Consider the following 27019-nt stretch of genomic DNA (forward strand, 5'->3'; position numbering starts at 1 on the left):
TATTTTTTAGGTGTTTATATTAAAGGTAAGTTGTAGTAATTTATTTATTTATTTTTTGCATTACCTATATATATATTTTTTAGGTATTATTCCAGATTTTTATATATGTGCATATTTTTTAAGTGTCATTCATGATGATTGTATATTACTTTTAAATTTTAATTAAATATTACTAATGTATTTTAGTAGTAAAATAATACGTTGTATATAAATTTGCATATAATTGTCTTTTTTGAATTATTGTAATGACTTATATTGCTCATAGTAAGTTTATCATTCCTAATTATTACAATAAAATAAAATTATAATAGATTATGAAACTTAAAAATTAAGTTCTTTAATTATTTCAAATTTAAGCCTTGAATTAGAACACTAAAATTTGTTAATCTTATATATAACACTTAATTATATTTAATAAGAGTTTTATTTTTGATGCAAAAAATGTTATGAATTACTAATTTATTAAATATCTAAGAAATAATTATAATCATACTTTTATGTTTATGTGACATGTTACGGAAACTAAAACTTCTTCTATCTTGTTTATTTTTAAAAAAATTATACTTTTTATAGTTTATATTTTAATTTTTTTCAAATTAATTCGCTGGTAAGTAAATAATGTATTTACTAATACAAGTCGAAATATATTCATTTATATCATAAAATAATCTCATTGGAAATGAATAACCTACAATTTTCTATATTTAAAAATATCTTCATTTATATCATAAAATAATCTCATTGGAAATGAATAACTTACGATTTTCTATATTTAATATTACGTGCAACACAAGTGCATAACCCTAGTAATCATAACATAAGAAAGATACCCTTTTTAAGTATAGGCAATTAGAATGTTAATAATTATTTACGTGTCTAACTTATATGAGATATCTGTAAATAAGTATAGGCAATTAGAATGTTAATAATTATTTACGTGTCTTACTTATATGAGATATGTTTTATTCTACATTTTATAACTATTGCCATATGAATTAATTAAAAGATATAGAGACATTTTCTCAAACAAAAAGAGATATGGAGACATTTATTCAATTATCATGGGAAATTTATAAAATGGGCACAAGAAACGAATTATATAATAATTTGCCATTTTGGAACTTTTCCAACTCAATACTATGTATTTTTTAAGGGGTATTTTGCATTTAAATCAAAAGATTATAGTAAAGTGTTAATAATTATTTACGTGTCTTACTTATATGAGATATGTTTTATTCTACATTTTATAACTATTGCCATATGAATTAATTAAAAGATATGGAGACATTTTCTCAAACAAAAAGAGATATGGAGACATTTATTCAATTATCATGGGAAATTTATAAAATGGGCACAAGGAACGAATTATATAATAATTTGCCATTTTGGAACTTTTCCAACTCAATACTATGTATTTTTTAAGGGGTATTTTGCAATTAAATCAAAAGATTATAGTAAAGTGTTAAATTGTTAAACTCTCATAAATAATTTAATAAATTTCTCAATTATTTAATAATATTTAGCGTATGTAGATAACACATATTATGTATAATATTCTATAGAGAACTAACATACTTAAAGGTTCATAATATAAAATAATTAGCACCTATTAATGATGTACAATATTAATATTAATTATAGGGTACGGTTTTTATGTGGCCAGCTCATAGAAATACAGGCTTGGCAATACATATTTTTTTAAAATATAATTTGATTTTAATTTTTAGAGAATATATAATCTTTAATATAAAGATCATGAATGTGAAATAAAAAATAAAATTTAAAAATTAAAAATAATAATTATATTAAAAAAATATTTGGACCTTCATCCACAAATGTTTTGTATAGACTTTTAAGATGGATGCTTTATACCTTCGGACTGCATATTTTATAAATGAGGTCTAGCAAGCATGAAACAATTTTTCTTAATTGTAACATGAAAGAAAGTATATTATATTAAATATATTAATATAAAATAATCCTAATTATTATCAATATATTAATGTTGATATTGTCTACTAGAATATTGGTGAACTAAAGTATTAACTTGATTCTTGATTATTTTTGTTAATATATGCGCTCCATTTTGATTAGCTGTTCACTTTGAAATATGGATTTGTTTTGTTTTTGTCTTATTATTTATTTCCCAAAATAAAATGATAATTCTACCCCTTTTTTTTTGGGTAATTGTGATAATTCTCTCTTGAATTTCCTTTTTTCCCAAAATAAAACGATAATTATCCCTTGAATTTCGTTTTTCGTAAACTTGCTCCAATGCTGCAAGCCTTCAGTTTATGTGTTCAATCTTTGTCCCTATGACCACGACTCTGAGTCCAAAGTAAACCATTAAAGTGGATATAAATGGAGGTTTTTTGATTCCATATTCCCATTTCTTGCAGAATGTCGTGCTTCTCTTCACCTTTCATTGCTTCTCCTGCCATACTGCGTCCATGGCAATACAGGAAGGTTCAGAGCATGAACCAGAGGCTTGGTCACAACTGGATTCGTTCTATTTCTCAAAGGAAGCTCTGTACGCGAGGTTTGAACAAATTTTCCTTCTCCCCATTTGCCTTATTCGTATCCATGTAGCGGTTTTTCTTTGTTCTATGTTATTCGGTCTTTGCTTTCATGGTGATTGGTTCAGAGTTTAGAGTTAATTTTATGATAATGGCTCATAACAATAGCATTTGCAAGTTTTATGGCAACAAAAAATGGGTAAATTGTATTTTTTAGTGTAATTTATGCTTGAGCAATTTTACGATGTTCATTGCATCAAGTTCTATGGATTTGGTGGGTGTGTGACGTTCTTTCCATTATATCAGTGTTCAGAAACTCCTCTCAGCCAAGGGACTCGGCCCTTGGCCAATCCGAGTGTGGACTCAGCCGAGTCCTGCACAACGCCAGTAAAGGGCAAAGAGAGAAAGAAAAGAAGAAGCATTTTTTTAAATAGTTAAAAATAAGAAAGAACATATAAGAGGCAGTAGAAATCATTAGAGATCTAAAAAGGTGAAAAAACTCTAAAAAAGATGATTATTGAAAATTTTGATTAGATCTCGAATATTTCTGAAAAAATTTTAAAAAGGGAGAAATATGAAAGTTCCCAAATCACCTTAAAAGCTATAGAAATCATCCTAAAAACTAATTGTAAGCAATGTGGCAGTCTAAAAACTATAGAAATCATCCTAAAAACTATAGAAATCATCCTAAAAACTAATTATAGAAATCACCTTAAAAACTATAGAAATCATCCTAAAAACTATAGAAACCATCCCAAATCACCCTCCTTAATAAGGGTGGGGCGAGTTGCCCATGGAACTCACCCCTACTCAGCCTCGCCCATATTGTGAATCTGAGAAATTGGCCTGATTCCGAGTGGACTCGGGTGAGTTACGGATCGCTGCATCAAATTCTGAAATGGTAATGTATTAATTTTGGATTTTGGTAATCTATTGGGCAAAGCTTGTGAAGTAATATCAAATTTGATTTTTGAACAATATGAATGAATTAGAATCATTTTTGACACATGGGTTGTGAAAACTTTTTTTAGGTTGATAGGTAACTGTGTCTATTTTGGATCACTGTATGGGGTGTTTATCATCTTGGATTGGTTCATTACCTTGAAACAAATTCAAAGTAACTTAGTAGGCCTTTGGACCTACTGCCTATTCATTAGGTAGTAGTATCCATGGTGCCTAAACATGAACTGAGGAAAAACATGTTTTGGTTTTTTTTGGACTTGCTAACATTTCATCATGCCTTGCAATATTTTCTAATGGTGACTTTTATATATCTCCATACCAACATGTTTAAATGTTGGACAAATGTAAGAACTAACAACAATGTCACATATTATTTTTGATTAAAAAACACGTAAAACATCAACTTATGACATTATTCTCAACTCATTCCCAACTATTTGATCAAAATTAGATGAATTTGGGTTTGAAGACATATAAATTATGTGTGTTTGGACTTTGGAGACACATAGAAAGATCGCCTTTTTCTCATCAAAAAGGGTCATAAAACAAGCTAACCATGGCCAGCGGACCAAACTGGGGGTGCAAAGCGTTCCTTCTTTATTCTACTTTGGAAATGGCTCCTAAGCATGAGTAGACTGTACTAATGTTCTTGGAGAACATGCATATTAGAGAATGGGTGAACGTATTCACAAGCCTGTTGGTTGGAGGACATTAGTGAGTAATTGATACAGCCCAAGAAGGTGACTTGTGTGTCCGCTTCGGTTTTCAAGGGGTTTAGGACCCCGAAAGACATCCTTAATCCCTGCAAATCCATTTCCTTCTCAGATTCATGAATTTGGAGCTTCAAAAATAATGTAGATCGGATGATCTTTGACGAATTGAAATGATCGGTACGAGAAAAGGGTACAAGATGGACCATTTTTAAGGCTCATATTTTTTTTCTCTTTCCAAATTCATTATTCTTGTAGCCGAGGTGATATTTCTGTGAAGTTTTGGATCCAAAATCCATCTCCAAGATGGATTAAGTTGGACACATTAGAATAGGAGCTTCCTAAGGTGCACCAAAATCCTACCATATTTTGGACCAGTGGTTTATAAAAATGTGATGCAACATGTTTTATGAAGCATGCTATTTGTTTCTTTAATTTTTTTTTGCATATTACTGGTGACTTACATTGTTATTAGGTATCCAAACAGACTTTACAAACACATAATGGCCATCAATATGAAAGTGTTTGAATAAACTAATTTTGTAAACCAGGATCCATTTTTACTGGAATATTGGTCACCTCAATCTAGAGACCTGAACCCACCAATATTCAAATCGGATCTTCAAGATATTATACTTCTAAATAACACCAAATTAAGAGGCACAAGTACAATACCTTATGGCATTGTTTAAAGGCAGTGTGCTTCCATCTCAGAAAAAGGTTGTGGAGTTTTTTCATACCTTTTTTATTGATCAGCTTGTTATTTCTAGGTCCTTTTAAAGGATATTGGATGGTGAAGATGTTAAAGGTCTCATGATGCGCATGTTTATGCTGGCTCACAAGCGAGTTATTTGTAACTTTTTTTTCTTTGGTTCTTATATATATTGATATTGGCCCCTATGACAAGTTATCTGTAGCTTGAACTAGAAATCATTTGGAATTGTGAAGGAACCATGTTAGGTGAAAAATATAGAATTGCCTATCTGATTAATGGGAAGGGCCATGTTACTGCCACAATAACCTTGAGTTGACCAATATATGATTTAGGTGTATAACCGGAGGCTTGATAGAGATCTGAGTGATGAGTCTTTTCTAGTTATCTCTGTAAACGGTGAAGAAATGAAATAAATTGCAAAAAGAGTAGGAACTAGCACATAAAAGTAAATGTTTTACCGTAATAGCAATAAACTAATGCAATATGAAAGATGTTTAACGCTTAAGTTTAATTTTCATTCCCACGTCTTAAGGTAATTGAACCTGAAAATTCGTGATGGTGATGTGATAATAAATGTTATGCGTCATTTCTATGCCTTTTAAATTGTATTGGATTTTACAATGATATCTATTAGTCTCTCTTTTTGTCATTTCATTATTCTAAAATACCATTTTTTTAAAAATAAATTCATTGCTTCTTGAATGTGTCTTATTTATTTACTTCTTTGTGCTTTAACTTCCAGCAAGAGCCACAGAAGTATTATCCAACCTTCTTTCCTATAAATCTAATGTAACTACTTTGTTTTCAGCTGCAATGGTTGAAGAAAGATATGATGTAATTGTGGTAGGAGGGGGCCATGCAGGATGTGAATCTGCTCTTGCATCTGCTCGTCTTGGTGCCAAGACTCTCCTTCTCACACTTAATCTTGATCGTATTGCATGGCAGGTTTTCTTTTATAAGTTTTTGTCTCATTATTACTTTTGCTAAATTTATGTTTGTTCACTGATAAGCTTGAAATATTCACAATTGGAAATGAACAACGCATCAGTGGCCTTGTCTGTTAAAACCAAGGGCATATTTATATAGCACTTGAGGTGCATAATTAATATAAGCTGACGTCCATGTTGTCTCAATGATGTTAAAGTAAATCTTCTGAAAAAGCTGTTACTGATCTAGTCTTTCTGAAAAAATCTGCAGATTACCTTAGCTATTTAACTTAGTTTTTTTAAGTTTTGGGCAAGCATATTCTTATCCAATGGACTGTGACAATCATTGTCCACTGGGACTGTCACCTTCCAATCAAATGATGGATGGTGATGGGAGAGAGTGGGGCACAACTGCTGGGTCATGTCCTGTTCTAGTCTCACCCCCCCTCCCCCACCCAAAAACAACATACCCCAAAAAAGCCCCTAACAATCACTGCATTATTTTGTTGCATATGTTTTGCACTTTTGGATAGAATATCTGGTGTTTGGTTTTTACCCCCAAGAAACTTCAATGATAACTATTTCCGTATAGATAGTTTTCTAATAGAGTACATGCTTTGTAAATTGAGCAACTTAAATGTTTCATCTTGCATGTTTGATGAATGTGGTTGTTTTGTTTATTTGTCTGCAGCCTTGCAATCCAGCAGTTGGTGGACCAGCTAAATCTCAACTGGTTCATGAAGTGGATGCACTTGGTGGTGAAATTGGGAAAATTGCTGATAGGTACTTACCCAACATTTAAAACATATAAGACAACGCTTGGCTTGGTGGTTAGTTTGCCTATAGATGAACAGACATCTTAAGACTAGCCCTGCTACGTGCTTATAGACTTTTGCCTGTTATGAATGTGGTGAACGAGTTTTATGTCCTTGCAAATGTCTTTTGATAAGTAGTTATTAATTTTGATGTTTAAAGAATGATACAAAGCTGAGGAAAAAGTTACAACAACAGTGATATATGTTATAAAAGTCCAAATATCCTAACTCCAAATTTGCATTGATTGACAGAGTAGGTGAATCTCCTTTTGACCATGAGTTACAATGAGCTCTAATAATGATAAAAAACTTCCCCAGCTGTAACCTCCAGCTTTTGATTCCTCTTCCACTCTTGAACTGTCTAATCACACAAAGTGCATCTCTTCAATGATGAGGAGCTATAAAGCAACCTACAAGGCACTTCTAACTGGGGCATGAGTCCTTGGTCAAGATCAATCAACATATCCTTGACCTGGGGGACTAATGGAGCAACCATCATAATTCATCTTCATTCTTAAGCTTGGGATGGATCATGTATTTTAGGCATGAGTTGGCTGACTTTGTGTCTGATTTCCGAATCTCTTGGTTCCTTGCATGGGATTTACATCATCTCTCCCATTTCTCCATTTTTTGAACCTTTCCACCCAGTTGATGGCATCCCCAAATCGACTTTCTTTTTCCTTTCGCAATATCTCTGTTAGTCTTTGTGAATGCATGTCCATCATAATGATTACTTTTTGTTCCTTTAGTTCCTCCAGATTTAGGTTAGGTGGAATTTTTGCCATTGTAGTATTATTTGTAGTCCTCCTTTATTCAATTTACTTGCATCTACTATTTTGATTATTAATTTGTCATAAACAGAAAAGAAGACTCACTATTTGCAAAGTCACAAAGTTTATTCCCCTTTTCATATGACCAACATGGGCTGTGGATGCTCCATGGCCGTTCTTGTGCAGAGAGTTACAACTTTTTACAAATATGTCCCAAGAATGGTGAACAGCTTACACTTATTATTATTATTTATTATTGGCTAGTATTATTAATTTTTTCAAAGAACAATTTGGGATCAGAGTACTGATTAAGAGGGACAGTGGGGGTCATTCCTTTTTCATATGTAAAATCTTGGATTTATGAAAGACAAACCGCTCGTGCTCTGTCCAGCATAGTAAGAATCGACAGACCGAGAGCTCTTTCTTGAAGACATGGATGTCATTGCATGGCCGTTCTCAGTCGGCAGAGTTATTTGTCTGACAACTTTAATTAAAGAGTTGTAATTTGACTGTCAGATGCCAATCTTTCCTTTTTTCTTTTTTTCCTTTTTGTGATTGGTGTAAAATGAAATTTCAAATGTTATCCAACATTTTGCATAGTACTTAATTTAAATGGAAATCTTCCTATTATTTAGTGGTTTGTTTTATGGTATATCTGGATCTGGTAATGCAGATTCCCATTTGATTTTTCATGGTCATTATTTTATCTTGCTTACTGAAATCCTACTTTAAAGAAACCATAAATATTTCTTTCCACTTGTCATGGTGGTGGGTTTTTCTGTAGTCATTGTGGGTATTCTCTTAATTGCAGGTGCTACTTGCAAAAACGAGTCCTTAACCTTTCAAAAGGTCCTGCAGTTAGGGCATTACGTGCACAAACAGATAAGAGGGAATATGCTATGGAAATGAAGAAAGTTGTGGAAAGGTAAGGTGATGCAAAACTTTACTAAATATTTTTCTTTAAATATTTGAAAGGTTTTATTACTGAATATTGGCAAACTTTTAGTGAAGGTTACTGTGAGCCTGTATCGTCAAGTGACACGAAAAGCGATTAACTTGCATAGCTTAAGTTGATTGCAGCCATTCCAACATACCATGTTGCCATTCCAACATACTACATTATAGATGTTTTGCAACCAAACCCATGGAAAGGCCAAGCCCAGCCGGTTTCTCACATTTTATTTTGTTTTTTCTTGGACTTGGCCAAGTCTCAGACAGACTTGGCCAAGTCTGTCAGGCCTGACTCTTACTTGGTACCCTAGCAAGTATGTGTTAGAAATTGTTTCTTGCTACTTTTTCCTTGTCATAATTGTTTCTGCTTGTTAATATAAGGTAATAAATTCAAGTCTCTAAAACCAGTTGTACGCATCTCTAAACTTTCTGCATTCCTATAATTTCCTAAAAAGTTCTAGGGGGCTAGCTTGGCCACCCTTGTTTGGAGTTGTCCACCCAAAACAGTAGGAAACAATGTGCAACAAAATAAAAATTGTCAGGCTAGTTTTACTTCCCATGTTTTGGGTGGCAGAGTAAAGTTCTTTTATTTATTTATATATTTATTTTTTATGGGTTGCTAAAAGCTTAAAACTTGGGTGGCCAAACTCGCCACAAAAAAACAAAGGAGTTATTCTGTAAAAATTAATTGAGCTTTTCTTAAAAGACTGTCTTCGTACTCCACTTTTATGGATTTTTCCAAAGCAAATAGATGCATGACAAAAGAGGCACTGTGCATGTTCATTGAATGGGATTCCATTTTTGTTTGTTGAGAAAGTTATCTATCGACAAATTTAAGAAATCTACCTTTTAGAAAAAGATGGTCACACCCCTCCAAAGAAAAAAGATTTTAAAACAAATTGGCGGTTTTATTTCTGGCTAATGGTGTGATTTTATTTTATACTCAGCACCCAAAATCTTTGGATTAGAGAGGCAATGGCAACAGAGGTTCTGGTTGGGAAGAATGACAATGTGGAAGGGGTGAAGACTTTCTTTGGCGTGAATTTCTATGCTCCTTCAGTGATACTCACTACTGGGACTTTTATGAGTGGAAGGATATGGGTTGGTAAAGCATCTATGTCAGCTGGGAGGGCTGGTGAGTCGGCTTGTCAGGGACTCACCGAAAATTTGCAAGAAATGGGGTTTGAAACAGATAGGTTAAAGACTGGAACTCCTGCACGTGTTGATTGCCGAACTGTTCACTTCTCTGGATTGGAACCCCAACCTGGGGATGAAGAGGTCATTGCCTATATCTTTTCTTTTATTATTTAGAAGAGTATAGCATGGTTAATGTGGTTATCGTGACAACATGGTCATAAGGGTCACCAACTCTCAATTGGTGATAGAGGGAGGGCATGACATACATGTGTGGCGGGATCTATACCCCTCCATCACTGCCCAATCTATTGATAGGACAATGATGATCTTATGTCCATTTTTTTTTCTCACTCTGTTTTGAATGTCAAGAATTTTCATTGATCAAAGTGTGTATCCTTAGAAATTTACCACTAATGAGGATTTGGATTTTTGGACCTTCCTTCCCTTGCCAGGAAGTCAGCGCTAAGTCTTTGGGCACCTTCCATGCATGGTGGGAAATAACACTTCCTGAGCTTATGCAAGCAAAAATGTCTTTGAAAATATTTTGTTACCTCCATGGATATTCCTCTCTTTTGCTAGCCCGGTAATAAGCTTGTTGTGGAGTCTCCTTCTATGGTTAATGTACCCCAGCTAGGGTCAAAGTTCCTTGCCCTAGTTAACGAAGTCATGCTTCTGCATCGCTAGCATTGCACTCATGTTAAAAACCTGAGTAGCTTAGGAGAATCCCTCCCACCCTAGCTCTTCCTTGTTGGTTAATTGGTCCATCAAAGTTAAGCTTCACTGCTATAAGTGATGGCATTCATTTAGTGGGTTTAACTTCCCTCATCAATCTCCCTTTTGAACCTTGTGGCGTTTTAGTTTCATTTATTTGCATGTTTTCATGTGAAGCATGTGTTGGGAATTGGAGATAACCATGCCTATAGTGCTAAGATGGTCGATGGTTAAATTCGATGTTTACAACTTGGTCCCCAGCTTGACCGAGTTACTTAGGTGAGTCTGAGTCGGCTCGTCCAAGTTCCTGCCGTACCGACCAAAAAGCCAAGGACCAAAATAAGTGGAAAAAAATTCCTCAAAGAAGTATATCATTATCATCATCATCAGAGCCTTTTCCCAACTATTTGGATTCATCAGCTATACGAATTTGAGTCCACCATTCTGCTCTATCAAGGGCCATACCCTTAGTGAGGCCATAAGCCGCCACATCTTTTCTTACTACTTCAAACCTTGTCCTTTTGGGCCTATCTTTTGCACTTTTTGAGCCTTCCACTTAAACTAACTTGCACTTCCTAACATCTGTATTGGGACCATGCTGCACATGGCCAGCCCACCTAAGTCTACTTTTTCTCGTCTTATCGCTTATTGGAGCCACACCTAAGTTTTCCCAAATGTATTTTAAATTCTATCCTTTCTTGTCTTGCCACTCATTCATCTCAACATCCTCATCTCAGCTACAACACTCATCCTATGAGTATGTTGTTTCTTGACTGCCTAACACTCCACCCCATAAAGCAAAGCTGGACTCACAACTATCCTATAGAACTTCTCCTTCAGCTTCATTGGTAATGCGTGCGGTCACATAAAACTCTAATTACACATCTCCACTTCTCCCACCCAACTCTATTTCTATGTGAGACATCTTCCTCAATCTCATCATTTTTCTAGATTATCAACCCAAGATACTGAAAATGCGCTATTTTGGTATTTCTTGGCTGGTAATCTTAACTACTTCCTTGTCTCTACTCTTATTGTTACTAAACCTGTATTCCACATACTTTGTCTTAGTCTGACAAATTTTAAAACCTTTAGATTTTAGAGCATCCCTCCTAAGTTCTAACCTTGTGTTGACGCCACTTCGGGTCTCATTAATCAAAACTATGTTGTCTGTGAACAACATACACCACGGTACCTCATCTTGTAACATAATTGTTTGTAATTGATTTAGTCAAAACTTACATCAATTATAAATCCATTATAATTAATGATATAAATCACTTATATATGCCCCCAATTTTGGAGACTTTCGAGCTCGTTGCTGGGTCACTTGGGATAGTCCAAGTTGGACTTGTCGAGTTTAAAAACACTGGTACAACCTTGTCAAAGGCAGCTAAACGTTCAAAAATTTGGGTTAGGGTTGGGCAGTGGTCAGCTATACCTTTCGGGTTGCTGAATCTTGCCTCCAACATCTTGTAAGGCCCTAATGCATGGATTTGTTAAAAAAACTCCCTTCGTTTTTCGCTGCCATATTGATTTATTTGCATTTGCTGTTGCATGCAAGTGTTTTTGCAAATCTGCCAACAATTATCAAACTTATGACCATGTTGTGATCACATCATCATCATCTAAGCCTTATCGTAATGTTTGGGGTCAGCTACGTGAATTTTGTTCCTCCATTCTTCTCTATCAAGGGTCTTACCCTTAGTAAGATAACATAGGTTCAAGATTCATGATAAGATGTGGCAAAATTTTATGTTGGCTGCCTACCTACTGCAGCCCACCTCCTTTACCCAGGCTTGGAACGGGTTAAGTGAAAGTTTAAAGTCCTTGCTTCATTTTTTTTATTACTTGTAACTATAATATTGTATTTATTCTATATGTATTAATCTACAGCCGTGGGTACGACCCATGGCATTCAACCAAGAGAGTAACTTCTAGAGAAAGATAGTTTAGGGTAGAGTACTTGAGAAGGTTTAGATAACAACATAAGTTTTTATCCTAGATTTGTAAGACAAAGTTGGATCATTATCTTTTACTTTGATTTTGGTCCATTTTGGCTCTCTTTACTCAATAGCATCTTCTGACCTGGATTTAAATGAATTTCCTCTAATGGATTAACCCCTCTAATAATATCTTCCTAATTATCCCCTCTTCCTCTTTAAATTACCCAATTCCTTGATTTTCTCTTTTTAATAATGTTTACTTCTAAAAAGGTGCAGGCAGACGTCCTTATCTCTCCAAAGTTTTCCATGAAATTGTCTATGGTAAGTTACATATGTTCTATGCAGAGTATCATTATAAGGTGAACCATGAAATTTATGTTCTCTCTCTCTCTCTCTCTCTCTCTCTCTAAATCACCATCCCTCTATCTAAAGTCTTAAGTCCATATCCTTTTTATTATAAATTTTTATCCATCTTCCCCCCCGTCACTTTTCTACTTTTCCAAAGGTGCCTCATTTTCTCACTATGGGTCTTCTTAGTATAGGAAGCAGATGGACAATTAAAGGCTCTTATGAATGGATGAACCCAAAATTTGCACAAACTTTTACATGCTTTTAATCATAAGAAGCTTTAGTTCGATTGCTTTAGGTTTCTTGACATTTGGGTTGGGAAGTTCTTCCCCACAGTTCTACCCAAAAGAAAAAAGTTTTTCGAAGCATTGTTTAGATTATGTTTCCCCATCAGCCATTACATATCTTTAATTGTTGATTGTTCTAAAGCTTGAAGCCTTACAATAGAAGAATAGAATTACATCAAGGATAGAGAAGCTTTGGACTTTTTTTTTTGAAATAATTTTTTTCTCTTCTTTGCAGGTTAGATTTAGATCTTTGCATTATAAACTATTCTGTCCAATATTTTTTCATGCCTTTCTTATGTTGATATTCTATCTTTGCAAAATCAAAATCTGTTAATGTCCATCCCTTTTTTCTGATGTCAATATGATTTTTATTTATTATCCATCAATGATTGTTTTATTCCTTTTTTATTTTTTTGTTCTTTCTCTTTTTCGAATAGCTTTGTGCAGCACGTGTGCAGTAGCCATTACATTTATCTGTGTGCCTTTTGTGTTGGAATTTTTTCAATGGATTGTTTCATGGTTGAGTGTGATAAGTTGCTAAGAATATTTTTCTATAGTTGTTTAAGAGGTCCTTGTGTAGAATATGATATATGGTTGTCTAGAATCAATTAGTACTGGGGAATATATGATAATTAATGGAGTATTGCAAAATCATAATTCTATTGGGTCATCGTCCTCGACGAAATGATGGGTGGAGATCGATAAGGATTGGGATCCATAGTATGGATCGTTTCTCGTTCTGGTGGATCCCTATTTCTCTACATCACCATCAATCATTTGATGGATGGTGATAATGTGGTTGTGGTTCTGATTTTGATTTATTTGAACAGGTTAGCTGGTTCAGTTTTGATCCTGAGGTCCACATAGAAAGGGAACAGATGTGCTGCTATTTAACTCGGACTACAGCTAGAACACACCAGCTTATAAAAGAAAACTTGCATGAAACCCCGACATATGGGGGCTGGGTTGAAGCCAAGGGACCCAGATATTGCCCTTCTATAGAAGATAAGGTAGGAATGCACCATTTACCTAGTTGATTTTTACTTTTCAAATTCTTGATGACTCATATAAGCACATGTATACATACACTTAAGGAGACCCTTTTCTTTATATATATATATATGGGGAATGATATCATGTCACCTTGTCATTATAGAATAATGAAATAACACTTGTAAAAAGGCATGTTTATGGCATATATTGGACCCCAAATTTTTCACACACTCTCTTCATCCTTATAATCAATCTCAAGAAAAATAAAATTCAATTTGCACCCTTAATATGGTCAAAATGAGTTCCCTAAAACATTGAATCTAGATCATCCATTTGATGAATTTGAAGATTTAGGTCTTTACAAATTCAAAATCAATTTTTTCTTTTTTAATATTGTTAATCTAATGATAAGAAAATTATCTAAAAATTTTGGAAAGGAAAAAAGAATCCTTATAGGGCCTAGATCTAAGCATCTCCTTAAAGTAGATGGCCTATATTAATTGGGCTAAAAAATTACCTTTTAGAGTATGTTTTCAAATTTTGCTTTTTTGATAGTTCATTGGAATTAAAGAAGTGTATATTTTAAAATCAAAGTCAAAGAAATAGCCCTAACATGGTTTTTAAAGATCATTTCATTATATTACTAAGAACCGTTGCATGAAATCACTACTATATATATATATATATATATATATATGTTAAATCATTTGGACCCTTTTCTATTAAAATTATGAAGATCGATTACATCTATCTAGCTTCCATTGAGATAGTAGTTGAGCAAACTTGATGCCTTCAGATGATATTCTGGATGCAGTTGAGGATTTAATTTAGAACATGACATTTTGTTTCTGACCTTTTAGTTGGTATCCCTCCATGGTCATTAAATTACTGTCAATGGCTTGGCTTTTCTCAGATTGTAAGGTTCCAAGATAAAGACTCACATCAAATATTTCTTGAACCGGAAGGCCGTACCGTACCAGAGCTTTATGTACAGGTTTGATTCGATATCTTTTTATCCACATGCATATAATACACAAAATTACATGCACGCATATATACTTATGTATATATGTAAATACATGTGTGCCGCGCGTATACATATGGGATTGTCTACAAAGAGACCATTTATCTTTTGCACATGGAGGTCATATCATTCTTGTCCCTTAAATTTCAAAATGGGTGGTTGTAAGAGGAGTGTCATTGAATAGACACAAAGTTCTAGAAAAAAATTCTCGGACTTCATGACTCACTGCAAGCCATCCAAATTAATATCTAATGAGTGGGAATAATTGTGACCTCCATGTACAAAAGATAAATGGTCTCTTTGAAGACCATCCCCATATATATTGTTTTTTTTGGGTCAATGCACATATATATTGTTATCCTAAGAAAGAGATTGAGTCTCTTCAGCTGTAGCCCTCTCACTTATAACATTACTTCTCGGTCACAACAAGTATTACAAATAGATAATAATGCATCCATATATTTTACTATTTTTATTGGGTGCATTAACATAAACATTCATTAGCTGTAAAATTCATGTTACTTGCTTTGATTTTTGTTTACAAACAGTTATTTTTTATTTTTTACTACCCAAATGCGTAAGGTCCGGAAGTACCCCGTTTTGGTTATGGTATTTTCATAAGTTAACAAACCCAAGTGCAAAATGTATGATATTTGCGTGATGCACAGAGGAAATCTTATTTTTGTTCTTGACCCAATACAAAGGTTTTCTCTGAAACAGGGTTTCTCTACAGGTCTGCCGGAGAGGCTTCAGTTAGCACTCCTGAGAACATTACCTGGACTTGAAAACTGTTCAATGCTGAGGCCTGCCTATGCTGTGGAGTATGACTTTTTACCTACACATCAATGTTCTAGATCTCTTATGACGAAAAAATTAGAAGGATTATTCTTCTCCGGCCAGATAAATGGGACTACAGGTTATGAAGAGGCTGCTGCTCAGGTATTTTACATGAGGTCTTCTGGGATTCTCAATGTAATTTCGTTATGTACATTTATGTGTGTCTATTTTAGTTGAAAGGTCATTGTCCTTGGATAGCCTTCTAGATTTCTAGGTAAATTTATTTGTTTTGTTTTCAGTTGAGATCATTGAATCATTAGTTTGAAAATTGATTTAGGCTTCCAATAGAACACTAGATGCCTTCACCCAAGATTGCTTATCGTCGATATATGGATATTGATACTAGTACTTAATGGATGTATAATGCTTGGGGTTTAAGTGTGTCGGGGGACACATATTGTAGTGTGTCCACCCTTCTATATTCCATCTTGAGATGGCTTCTGGATCCAAAACTCTACAATTCTATTATCTCGACCACCACGATCATGAGTTTGAAAAAAAAAGATGGAACTTTGAGCCTTACAAATACCCATATTGTACCCTTTTTTAGAAGATCCTCAATCACTCACTATTTTTGGAGCTCCAAATTCATGAAAGTGGATGCAGATTTCGGGATCTAGAACACTTCAAGACCCAGGCGGAAGCATGAGTTGGCAGACTCACTGAAACTTTTCCATATACGATGTGATCTTAAATTTCCAACTAAGCCTTGCTATGGTGTGTTTTCGTCTTCTTGCTATAACAAAGGTGTGTTTTCATATTTTACAGGGTATTATTGCCGGAATAAATGCGGCAAGGCATTCAGATGGAAAATCCCTTTTTGTTCTAGAAAGAGAAAGCAGTTATATAGGGACCTTGATTGATGATCTTGTTACCAAAGATCTTCGGGAGCCATACCGAATGTTGACTAGGTAATCAGGTCATGTTTATTGTCCTATTCCCATATTTTCCTAGAAAAATAAGGGAAAATATACTATTATTATCCAGTGTTTTGAAGCTCGGCTTGGGCGAAGGACTCAGCCTTGACCCGAACAGAATTTCTCGGGCGAGTTCTAGTGACTTGACCTAGTGGTGGATGCCTCAACAAAGAAAGGATAAACAGTTAAAGGAATTATAAAAAAAAGAAGGGAAACAGGTGCCAGGCTATGTGCCAAGGCATGTGGCCTCCCTTTGGCCACATTTTCCACATCCCCTCCCTCTCTCTCTTATATCTCCTCTCTCTCTTTCTATGGAGGCCATGTCTCCCATAGCAACCTCCCCCTCCCCCCCCCCTCCAAAAGAAAAAAATCCCCTCCTCTTTCAAGACCGTCAAACCTTGATCGAGAAGGACACACAAATCAAGATCTGAAGAGTCAATGTGGAAGAGAGAGACAGATGTTGTCGAGAGAGTAGAAGCATCTCGCCATGGATGAGGATGAGAGATGCTTTAGAGTGAGCCATAGAGAAAGAGAGAGTGCCCAATTGCATTTTTGGGGTCTTGTTGGTTGACAAGTGAGGAAATGAGGATTTTTAGGGGGTTACAGTGTACGAGAGAATGAGGGAGTGAGGGTTTTGGGGGAAAGATGCTCTAGAGAGAGAGAGAGAGAGAGAGGGGTGAGAGAGGGAAAATTTGGAGGAAAGATGCTAGAGAGGGGGTGGAATGAAAAAGGGGTTTGAGAGAGTTACGGGATTTTTTATAGTTTTTTTATTTTTTGTAAATTTTTTTGTTAACCCCGAGTTGTTCATACAACTCGGGGCAACTCGGCTGAGTCCGAGTGGACTCAGCCTGAGTCCCGACACAATGCTATTATCTTATGTACTAAGGGAAGCCATTATCCATTCATCACCATCCAGTGAAATGCTTGATTGTGAAGGAGAGAAAGTAGGTTTGACCATTGCTCTCAAGTCCTGTTTTGGTGGATCCTGTTCTCCTCCATTTCATTGGATGGGAAGGACACCGGCCTCATGGGGGAATTTGACAGTTCATTGCATTATGGTATACTTTCCGTCAAGAAAAATACAATTTTTACACTTATATCTGCTAGTGCTTGTCCATCAACTTCTTTTATCGCCACATAGGAAGCCTCTTTGAGATGTCTCATGGAAGGACTCAACTTGATGGACGGTGCCATTCTATTTTGGCAACATGGATTATTTTTGTGATTTCATGTGGAATGATAATGAATGATCCCAATGAATAATTGTGACTTCTTAGGATTAGTGGCTACTCTATTAATGCCTACTCCCAGACATTACTAAAAGAAAAAAAAGAAAAAGAAAACACAGAAACTACTAAAATTTCTTCGGTTTCAAAGAATGGAATTTGAAAAGCACCCAGTTATTGAACCTAATTGAACCATTGCAGTTCATGAAAATGTACCAAAGTACACAGGCCCAAAAAGAATACTGAATGTAGGGCATCTTTTAATATTAGGAATAATAATTCAAACAAGTGATTAAAATTTGGAGACTCGGTGTGGGATTTGACCGATTGGATCGGCTTGTTGCGCTGGTGAGTTACGATGCAAAACCTCGGACACGCTCCGAGTCTTCTTTCAAAAAAGTTGGATATATATATTTTTGATTAAAATCACCCAGTCCAACTTGGAACTTGCCCGAGCCAGACTGGTGAGTTGGGCTGGGGACCCTGGAGAGTCCCAGCCTGAGCCTGTGTTTATAAACGCTAAATCAAACCACCCCCCTCCAAGCTCTTCGTCTGTGTACTGACTTTATTTTGTATTTTGGCAGTCGCTCAGAGCATCGTTTGCTCCTTCGTGCTGATAATGCAGACAGCCGTCTCACACCATTGGCGCGGGAAATTGGTTTGATAGATGATCGAAGGTGGAAAGTGTATCAAGATAAGCAAGCCCACATAGTAGATGAGAAAAAGCGCATGAGAACTGTGCGGATTTCAGGTCACTCTTTTTTTGTTTTTTTTCTTCTTTGTGAAAGTGAATTGGATGGAATTTGAACTTGAGTAATGGTAACTAACACCCATACAGTAGCCATTAGAGCCCTTAATTTCATAAAAATAAATAGAACAGGTGGGGTTTCCCACACAAAACCCCGCCAATTGGTGAAAAAAATAGTGTATATAGATTCTTCTGACCAAGTAAGGTGACTTGCATACCATCTTCTCCTTTACATATTGCTTGTAGTTCTTGTATCATGGGTTTTATTCAAGGCTTGGGTTTGGGAAAGGATTGTCATATACTTAAGGGTAAGTTTACTAAATTTCAATGGAAAACCATAGTCCATTTTGTTCATGAACATCTTTTGAAATTTCGGTGGACTGTGGTTTTTGGAACTCATTGGACTATGGTATTCTTCTGTATACTCATTAGGAACAGGTGAAGTAACTCTTAACTATTCTTATTGGAACCAATAAATAATCTTAGCTACAATTGGAGTTAACAAGTCCTCGTCTATGTAATTGTAAAGGGAGTGGAGAAATGGCTGCTGAAATTACTCAGTTGTCTGGTCAACCTGTGAAGGAGTCTACTTCTTTGGAGACTATTTTGAAGAAACCCCATATACAATATGGGATTCTTGATAAGCACGGCTATGGGAATCCACTTCTATCAAAGGAGGAGAAAGAATGTGTGGAAATCGATATAAAGTATGAGGGTTTCATTTTACGTCAGAAGAGCCAGCTCCAACAGGTTCTTTGAACATCTTCATTTAGTTGGTTTGATAGCTTATAGTGCCCCATTTTCTATTGTATACTCCGATTAACTCTAACTTACCTTCGTTAACTCCAATTTCTCTTACTATTTGATCCAATTTTGTATAGATTGTGCATCAAGAGCATAAGCCAATTCCAGAGAACCTGGACTATAATGCCATGAAGACTTTATCTCTAGAAGCACGTGAAAAGCTTTCCAAGGTATTTACACCAATTTTTTTTTTTCCTGATAGCTTTCTATCAATTAATAATAATACTGATAATAGTTGGTGGTGCTATGTTTTCTTCTTCGAGTGTGAAATGGTATGATTACTTTCTATGGGTTTTAAATTTTAGGTATTGGGCTTGAGCTTGACTGGTTAGCAGTTGATATAAGCAATTCTATATCTCAAGTTCAAATCCTAACACTGAACTACCTAAAACAAAGTTATTTTATTGTGTTAAGATACAGAAGATCCTATACCTGGTTTGTTGAAATAAACTTTATGCAGTAGAACGGAAACCACAATACAATGTTTTTTTTTTGAGAATGTTAACCTTGAATTAAATGAATAAGGAGGTACAATCGGTTGGGTAATCCACACAACGGACGTTCCAATGGAAAAAATAGAAAAACAGGAAGCAGACGGAGATCCTTCTGTGGGAAGGTAAGGAACAACCCAAAAGAAAAAACAACCATCCAAAAACTGCTAGTGTCCCTCCATGGCTGCTCCTTCTTTAGCAAGCGCGTCTGCTGCCTTGTTCCCTTCCCTCCAAATATGCGCACAGATGATGTGCATATCCCTGCCAAGGTAGTGGATCTCGTCAAAATAGTGAGCAAGGAACCATTGGGGGGGGGGGGTGGTTGCATCGAGGCCCACTATATGATGTTCTTGGAATCTCCCTCTGTGTAAGGAGTGCAGATTGAGGGGTTGTATGAGCTTCAGCCCCTCCTACAGAGCTGCCGCCTCAGCCTCCATAGAGTCGGCGTGTCCAATGGATTTGGAGATTGAAGCCACCATCTCTCCGAGGGAGTCTTTAAGGATTGCTCCTATTACCGAAGGCCCAGGGTTTCCAAAGGAACATCCATCGAAGTTGAGCTTGAGGAATTCCAGAGGTGGGGGCCTTTAGTAGTAGACCTACCAGGGCGAGTGTGTCAGTGTTGAAGGACAGCAGTCCAATTCTGATGCAAAGCCGTCGCCGGTAGCCCTTTGAACAGCGGATAATTGGTCGCCCAAAAAACAACCAAGGATTTGAGCATGACAAACGTCTTGTACCATGGAGAATACTCTCCCTGGAAACTGCGGTTATTGCGCTGAACCCATGCAAGTGTCCCGCTGAATACATCCTGGAAATTGACTGACTAAAGACTTCAACTGAAATGGCGAACAACAAGGGGGAGAGGGGGTTGCCTTGCCTAAGTCCCTTGGAAGAGGGGAAGTATCCTTTGGGTGATCCATTTACAAGGATGGAGAAAAAGGGGTTAGAGTAACAAGCTTTCATCCAAGATCTCCACCTAATACTGAAACCCATCCTCAATTGAGGTTCTTCAAGGATATCCCAGTCAACATGGTCATATGCTTTCTCCCAATCGAGCTTGACAATTATGCCTGGTTCTTTGGAAAGGTACCTGGAGTGAATGCACTTGTGAGCCACGAGGGCCCCGTCAAGGATCTAACGATCTTTGATGAAAGCACTTTGAGAAGGAGAGATGACGAGAGGGAGGACCTCTTTGAATCGAGATGCCAAGACCTTAGAGATGATTTTGTAGGAGGAATTCACCAGGCTAATGGGGCGAAAGTCTTTAAGCTGTCTGGCTCCTTCAATTTTGGGTATAAGAGTAAGGAATGTGGCAATCATAGTTAGGCTAATAACCTCCCTAGAATGAAATTCTTCAAAGAGGGTCAAGAAATCAATTCGAAAAGCATCCCAAAAAAGTTTGAAAGGGGCTATAGGATGCCCATCCGGCCCGGGGGCTCTATCTGAGTATGAATGTGAAATTGCTTCTAGGATCTCAGATTCCAAAAATGGTCGTTCCAGTCAGAAGGCTTTATCGGGAGGGAGTGAGAGAAAGGAAATGTCCCCCATGATTGGTATAGGACGATTAGGGGCGGAAAACATGTTCTTAAAGTAAGAAAGTTTGGCCAGTTCAATCTCAAGGGGTTGGTTAATAAGAGTATCCCCCACCATATGATGGGAAATGGAATTATCCCTACGTCTACAATTGGCGGCTTTATGGAAGAAACCGATGTTTAAATCCTAGCCTTAAGCCACCTAATTCTGGATCTCTGATACCAGAAAAGTTCATCCTCCTTGAGAATAGACTGATATTCCATTTTAAGCTGGCTTTTACTCTTGGTCTCTGGGTCAAATAGTGGCCTCGATTCTTCTAAGAAGCTAGAGCTTGAATGGCTTCCAGAGTGGAACTTTTGTGGGACCCAGTGAAGCTCAGAAGCTGCCTGCTCCAATTTTTAAGGTGGAATCTTCATAAGTTGGAATTACGTTGAATCCTAAAGCCTGCCCATCTGAAAACCAATCCCAAAAGGGACTGCCACCAAGCCAGAAGGTGTACAAGAAGAGAAGATTCCTCTATTCATGCCAGCTCGAACTTGAATGGTTTAGGTCCTCTTACGACGGGATTGGTATTGAGCACGATGGAGTAGTGGTTGGATGTAGGTTTGGGTAGGGCGACCACATGAGACCCCGCGAAGGTGCGGTCCCATTCTAAAGTGACCAGAAAACGATTGAGTTTAGATAAGGTAGGAGAGGGGGAGTGGTTGGACCATGCAAACTGGGTCCCTTGAGTGGGTTGGTCGATGAGGTTGAGCCGGTCGACAAATCCGAGAAAGCTGTCATAGTCGGGGTGATCCTTGAAAAAGTGTTCCTTTCAAAAGACCACCGGGTGACATTAAAATCCCCCCCCAAGCACCAAATGGGATGAGGGAGAGAGGCTATAGCGTTGAGTTCGTTCTAGAGTTCGGATCTAAGAGAGTCGCCATTAGGCCCATGGATGGCTGAAAACTTCCACTGGAGATCGTCGAGCAACCTAGAAAGCAAAATCAAAACAAAGAACCTGACAGTGTGGGAGGAGACCAAAGAATGGGCAGTGGGGTCCTAACTGACCCAGATGTCCCCAGAGGCACCGGTAGCCGGGAGGGCAACACATTGGCAAGGGTGCCGACCCCACACATGCCTAACCTGCACCAGGGAGGGGCAAGGTAGTTTGGTCTCGGTGAGCACCAAAATTGAGGGACATAGCCTGAACCAATGATCCCTAACCGTTTGCATTTTGTTGGGCATGCCGAGCTCGTGAATATTCCATGAAAGTATCATCAACATGAGGGGGAGATAGAGAGAGGGAAGCTCCATAGGGAACGTCTTAGCGGGAACCCCTTGGGGGACATTTGCGAGATAGCAGGGGAGACTGAAAGACGAGAGGAGGGTTCGTCATAGATAACACTACTGACCACGTTCCAAGGCTCTCGGCTGCCATTCTTGCAAACCCTAAGTTTAGACTGTACGTCGGCCTTAAAGAACTCTTGAAACAGCCCATTGGGTCTAGAAAAAGGGAAACCTATCACGTTCATGATATCGAGAATATCACCTTGTGCTGCCTCGACACTGTCAGCGTATTCTGAGTTCACCTAGGGGGGGAAAGGGGGTCCCCGAAAGAGTCTAAAGACCAGGCTGACCGAGTAGGCGAAATAGCCGCAACGACAGGAGGAGAGGCCGGTAAACCCAGGGAGGGAAGGCTGTTATCCGCAGTGGGTTTGGGGATGCCGGATGTCAGTCCAATAGGATCCTTTGAAGAGGAAAACTTCAGATCCAAGAGAGGCGAAGGAGAATGAAGGGGAGAGATACAAGGAAGGGGAAATGGGGGTGAAGATGAAGGAGGATAAAGTGGAGAATGAGGCAGAGAGCGCAACTGAGGATTAAGCGTAGGAGCGCTGGTATCAGTGAGAGACGTCCTGACTCGAGCAAGATTGAGGGAAGGGGGTGACGAGGTTGGGATTGAGTGCTTAGAAAAGCCATGCTCTCCTTTAGGAACGGAAACAATGAAGGGGTCGCTGCTGATAAGGGCCGTCAAAGCATCGGCCAAAAGGCCACATGTGCTACCACCTGAGAGAAGAAACGTGGGTTCAGGTCAAGGGGTGGCTCAACGGCTATAGGAATTACCGAAGGAACAGGGCAGTCATTGGAATCCTCCACTGCAACAGAAGAAGGGCCAGAGTTGATGAGGGGAGGGGGGGTAGAGAGAAGGGTCACCAGAGGGGTGGTGAGGTGAAGATGGGTGCCAGGGGCTTGAGTTGAAAGGGGTGAGAGAGGGAGTGAAGGATAGAGTGGGGGGGCAGGGAGCAGAAGGGGTGGCCAAGGTGGGTGAACGCGAAAGTCGGGGAGACTGAAAAGGCTCCGACAACGCTTGCAAGCATAGCTCAAGATGGGGTGGTCTTTCCTCGGGCAGCGACAGGTAGAGCGACTGTTTGAGGAAAGGATTGAGAGCGGGAATGGGTATGTGAGAGGATAAGGGTAGGGAGTCAAAGACTATAAGTGATAGAGGGGTGGGCGAAGCCGGGGGTTTGGGGACCTCGGGTAAAGAGGGGGGGGTGACAAGTGCAGACGGAGGGGAGACGTGCATCCAAGTGTTTGTCTAAGGCGAAAATGGCGGTGGTAAGGTAGAGCGGTACGAGGAGTGGGAAGGCGTGAGGTCAGAAGAGACCAAAACATGCGCCAACTGTGTGAGGGAATTAAATGAGGGCGGCTGGTTGTAGGGTTCATTAAAGAAGGCAAGATGGCAAGGCTAGGAACGGGTGGGCTCAACCTGACTCGAGATAGGCTTAGGGCGATGCGTGTTCTCCTTGACACGCGATACTGTCACCGATGCGGCTATGGCGGGTGTCGAGGACGGAGCAGTGGGGCAGGGAGGGTTGAGACTCTGGGGGAGGGGAGGAGCCTGTGGTGGAGGCGAAGGTGGTGGAGGCAAAGGTGGGGTGGGGTGGGGCGGGGGGGGGGGGAGGGGAGGGGGGTGCCACTTGTTAAGATTGCGTTGCTTAATGGACACCACGGTCCAAGGGTTATGAGATCCGGACCGGAACTGCTCTACCGTAGAAATGTAGCGGGGCAATGGAGGGGAGGCCGCAGACCAAGTTAAGAGAGCCTGATAATATACTCCCCCCACTTCAAGCCACACAAACGGGGGGATGAGAAGAGGGTCCAACATGTCTATGATCAGCCTCAAGGACCCAAGTGGGAGGCTGTCCATGGATTTCCAGGGGACAGCCACAAAAGATCCGCAAGCGTTCCTGATTGCCTTGAAGGAGTCGAGGCACCAAGCATTCAGCGGGATGGAGGTGGCCGTGAGCCAAACATTTTGGCACTGGAAGGCACCCAACTCTTCGGACCACAAAGACAGATGAAGGATAGCGCCCCTAAAAGAGACCTTGGAAGATACACTAAATGCTCTCTGGGCCCCCCCTGCGAGGGAGGGGAAGGAAAACAGATAGGATCCATCGGAGAGTTGTCTGCATTTCAAGTTTGGTTCCTTCTAAACCTCCCTGGCCCAAACTTCTAGCCCTTTGGCATCATCTCTCTGGTGATGGAAGACCCCTACAAGAGAGAATTTGAATAATATTGCGAGGTTGGCGGCAGAGGCAACAGGGATGGAGATAATGCTGGAGGTGGCGGGGGATAATGGTTGAAGAGAGCTAGCGGTACGATTCACCGTCATATCTGTCATTCATGTTACGCTAATGCAAATTTTTTATCTGGAGAAAATAAACAAAACTTTGTACACAAGTAGCTGCAATACTGATGGCTGTGCAACAAACTACAATAGATATTATAAACTACAGTACAATGTTAAATACGAACTTTAGGAAACGTGCTTCTCAATTACTTCTCTCTCTCTCTCTCACACACACGTGCACACACACATTACAAATGCAAGAAAGCACTTATATGTGTATGGGATGGTGTTAAATATTGCACACTCAAAATCTTTTGAATGTGTTTTTTTGGAATGTCACACTGAGTAATGTCATATCATAGCGGCCCAGTGATTAAAAGCCCGGACTTGGGCTCGGACTTGCCAAGGTTCTGAGCCCAAGTCACGTGGTCCTACTCAGGAGGCCCTTTGAGTTTTTGATAAAGAAAATAAAGAAGAGGGGGTACATTTGAGGAAATTCCAAGGCTTTTACTTTGGAATTGATCTGATCTGGGTCAAGTCCCTAGATGGCCTGGTGATTTTTTAATCACTTTTTCTAATATTTACCTTGCTATAGATAGGTCCACTTCCATAGTGAAAGTGGACACAAACATGTTCCCCCCCAACCCACACACAAACAGAGAGAGAGAGAGAGAGAGAGAGAGAGAGAGAGAGAGAGAGAGAGAGAGAGAGAGGAATAAAGTTGTATTCATGTCTTTTCATGGAGATGCAGGTGAGGCCACAAACAATAGGCCAAGCAGGTAGAGTGGGTGGTGTGAGCCCAGCAGATATTACTGCCCTGCTCATCTGCCTCGAAAGCGACAAGAGAAAAGCACAAGAAAGGAAAAAACTTGAGATGCTTGCTTCTGCTGCAGCCATCGCTAGCCAGCATGATTCTCCTGTGTCTGCTGCTCCCGTGACCCAGTCCTAATTTTGTGCCAAATGTATTTGCCAAATCTAATATGTATCATATTGTGATATAAATTTAAATTATTGAATGGACATTTTTTAGTTCTTCTCAAGCCTATCTGCACCATCAGCAGGTTCGGCCACGTTCTGAGTTGCATGTTTACTTGCTTTTTGGAGTCTGGCTAGAAACCTGTTCGGCATCCCTACGTATTTATGTCAGTTTTGGAATTGAGTTCCATGAAAGAACCGTGCTTTTGCTTTGGATTAAAAAGTATGTCTTTTAATTTCTCACACACAAATCAGTAGTCTTTTCTGTTTGTGCAGTGTCAAAAGTGGCCTTTGAAGAAGTCGCTGACACGGCATTATGGAATCACATAAAAAGCTGCTGACATGCATGTCAGACGCATTTTTGCAGCAGCATTCCGGGGATGCCTCAATCTAAGAAACAGGTGATTCGGAGTTGCAATGTGTAGTGGTAGATCAATAGAGAAAGTAATGGCCATAGAAAATCAATGGTGGTCATAAGCATCATCACTTCTTATCTAATGATGCATGGTGATGGAGAGGAGGGACCTCCCAGACATGACCCTAGGGCTAGCTTCCACTCCCTATCTATGATCTTCTGTGATCCAATGGTCTATGATTTTTCCTTGTAGGTGCTAGCTTCCACTCCGTATCCATCACTTAGGTGGTGATGATCCAATGGTCTATGATTTCCTTGTAGTCCATGGATATTTGTGGGGAATGCTGATGAACCAATGGTCTATGATTTCCTTGTAGTCTATGGATATTTGTGGGGAACTGCTTTCTTTGAGCCAGCCTTCACAATAGAGGTCAGGAAGAACGGTGGTGGTCGAATGGATAGAGGGAAAATATCTCTGTACCCTCCATTTTTTATATCCATTTCGTATGAGATTTAAGGATTCAGAATATGACTTGGAGCATAGGGTTTTTATTTTTTCTATCTTCCAACCTTTTTGGACCTCTTTGACCATGTACTTTTTACTCAAGATATAATAAATGACACCCTCTCAATAACTTTTTCCTTTTTGTTTTCGTCTTCGTCACTCGTCACCATTTCTTTCTCAAAACAGTCTCACAAATATCCGAAATACCA

The 27019-nt window shown here is 38.5% G+C and overlaps 1 protein-coding gene across 10 annotated transcripts; it reads left to right on the forward strand.

Annotated features, from left to right (window-relative positions):
- The first annotated feature begins 2031 nt into the window (after nt 1-2031).
- Nucleotides 2032-26937, forward strand: LOC18434735 (glucose-inhibited division family A protein). Of its 10 annotated transcripts, none has more exons than XM_006844798.4 (13): nt 2032-2539; nt 5713-5849; nt 6522-6613; nt 8227-8340; nt 9314-9644; nt 13626-13805; nt 14702-14782; nt 15533-15751; nt 16418-16560; nt 18377-18543; nt 19070-19290; nt 19422-19514; nt 25727-26015. In XM_006844798.4, exons 1-13 carry the CDS (start codon nt 2401-2403, stop codon nt 25922-25924), a joined length of 2115 nt encoding a protein of 704 aa, XP_006844861.2. In that variant the 5' UTR covers nt 2032-2400; the 3' UTR covers nt 25925-26015. The 10 variants fall into 10 exon arrangements, 4 of the variants coding, with proteins under 4 accessions (XP_006844861.2, XP_020523215.1, XP_088706529.1 ...); XR_016043341.1 differs by lacking the exon at nt 25727-26015 and adding an exon at nt 26227-26937 and having other exon boundaries at nt 2058-2539; nt 15546-15751; XR_016043340.1 differs by having other exon boundaries at nt 2058-2539; nt 15546-15751.
- The last annotated feature ends 82 nt before the right edge of the window (nt 26938-27019 follow it).

The sequence above is a fragment of the Amborella trichopoda genome, chromosome 10, assembly GCF_054954075.1.
Source record: "Amborella trichopoda isolate Santa Cruz 75 chromosome 10, AtrichopodaSantaCruz75HAP2 v2.0, whole genome shotgun sequence".
In the NCBI taxonomy this organism is placed as follows: Eukaryota; Viridiplantae; Streptophyta; class Magnoliopsida; order Amborellales; family Amborellaceae; genus Amborella; species Amborella trichopoda.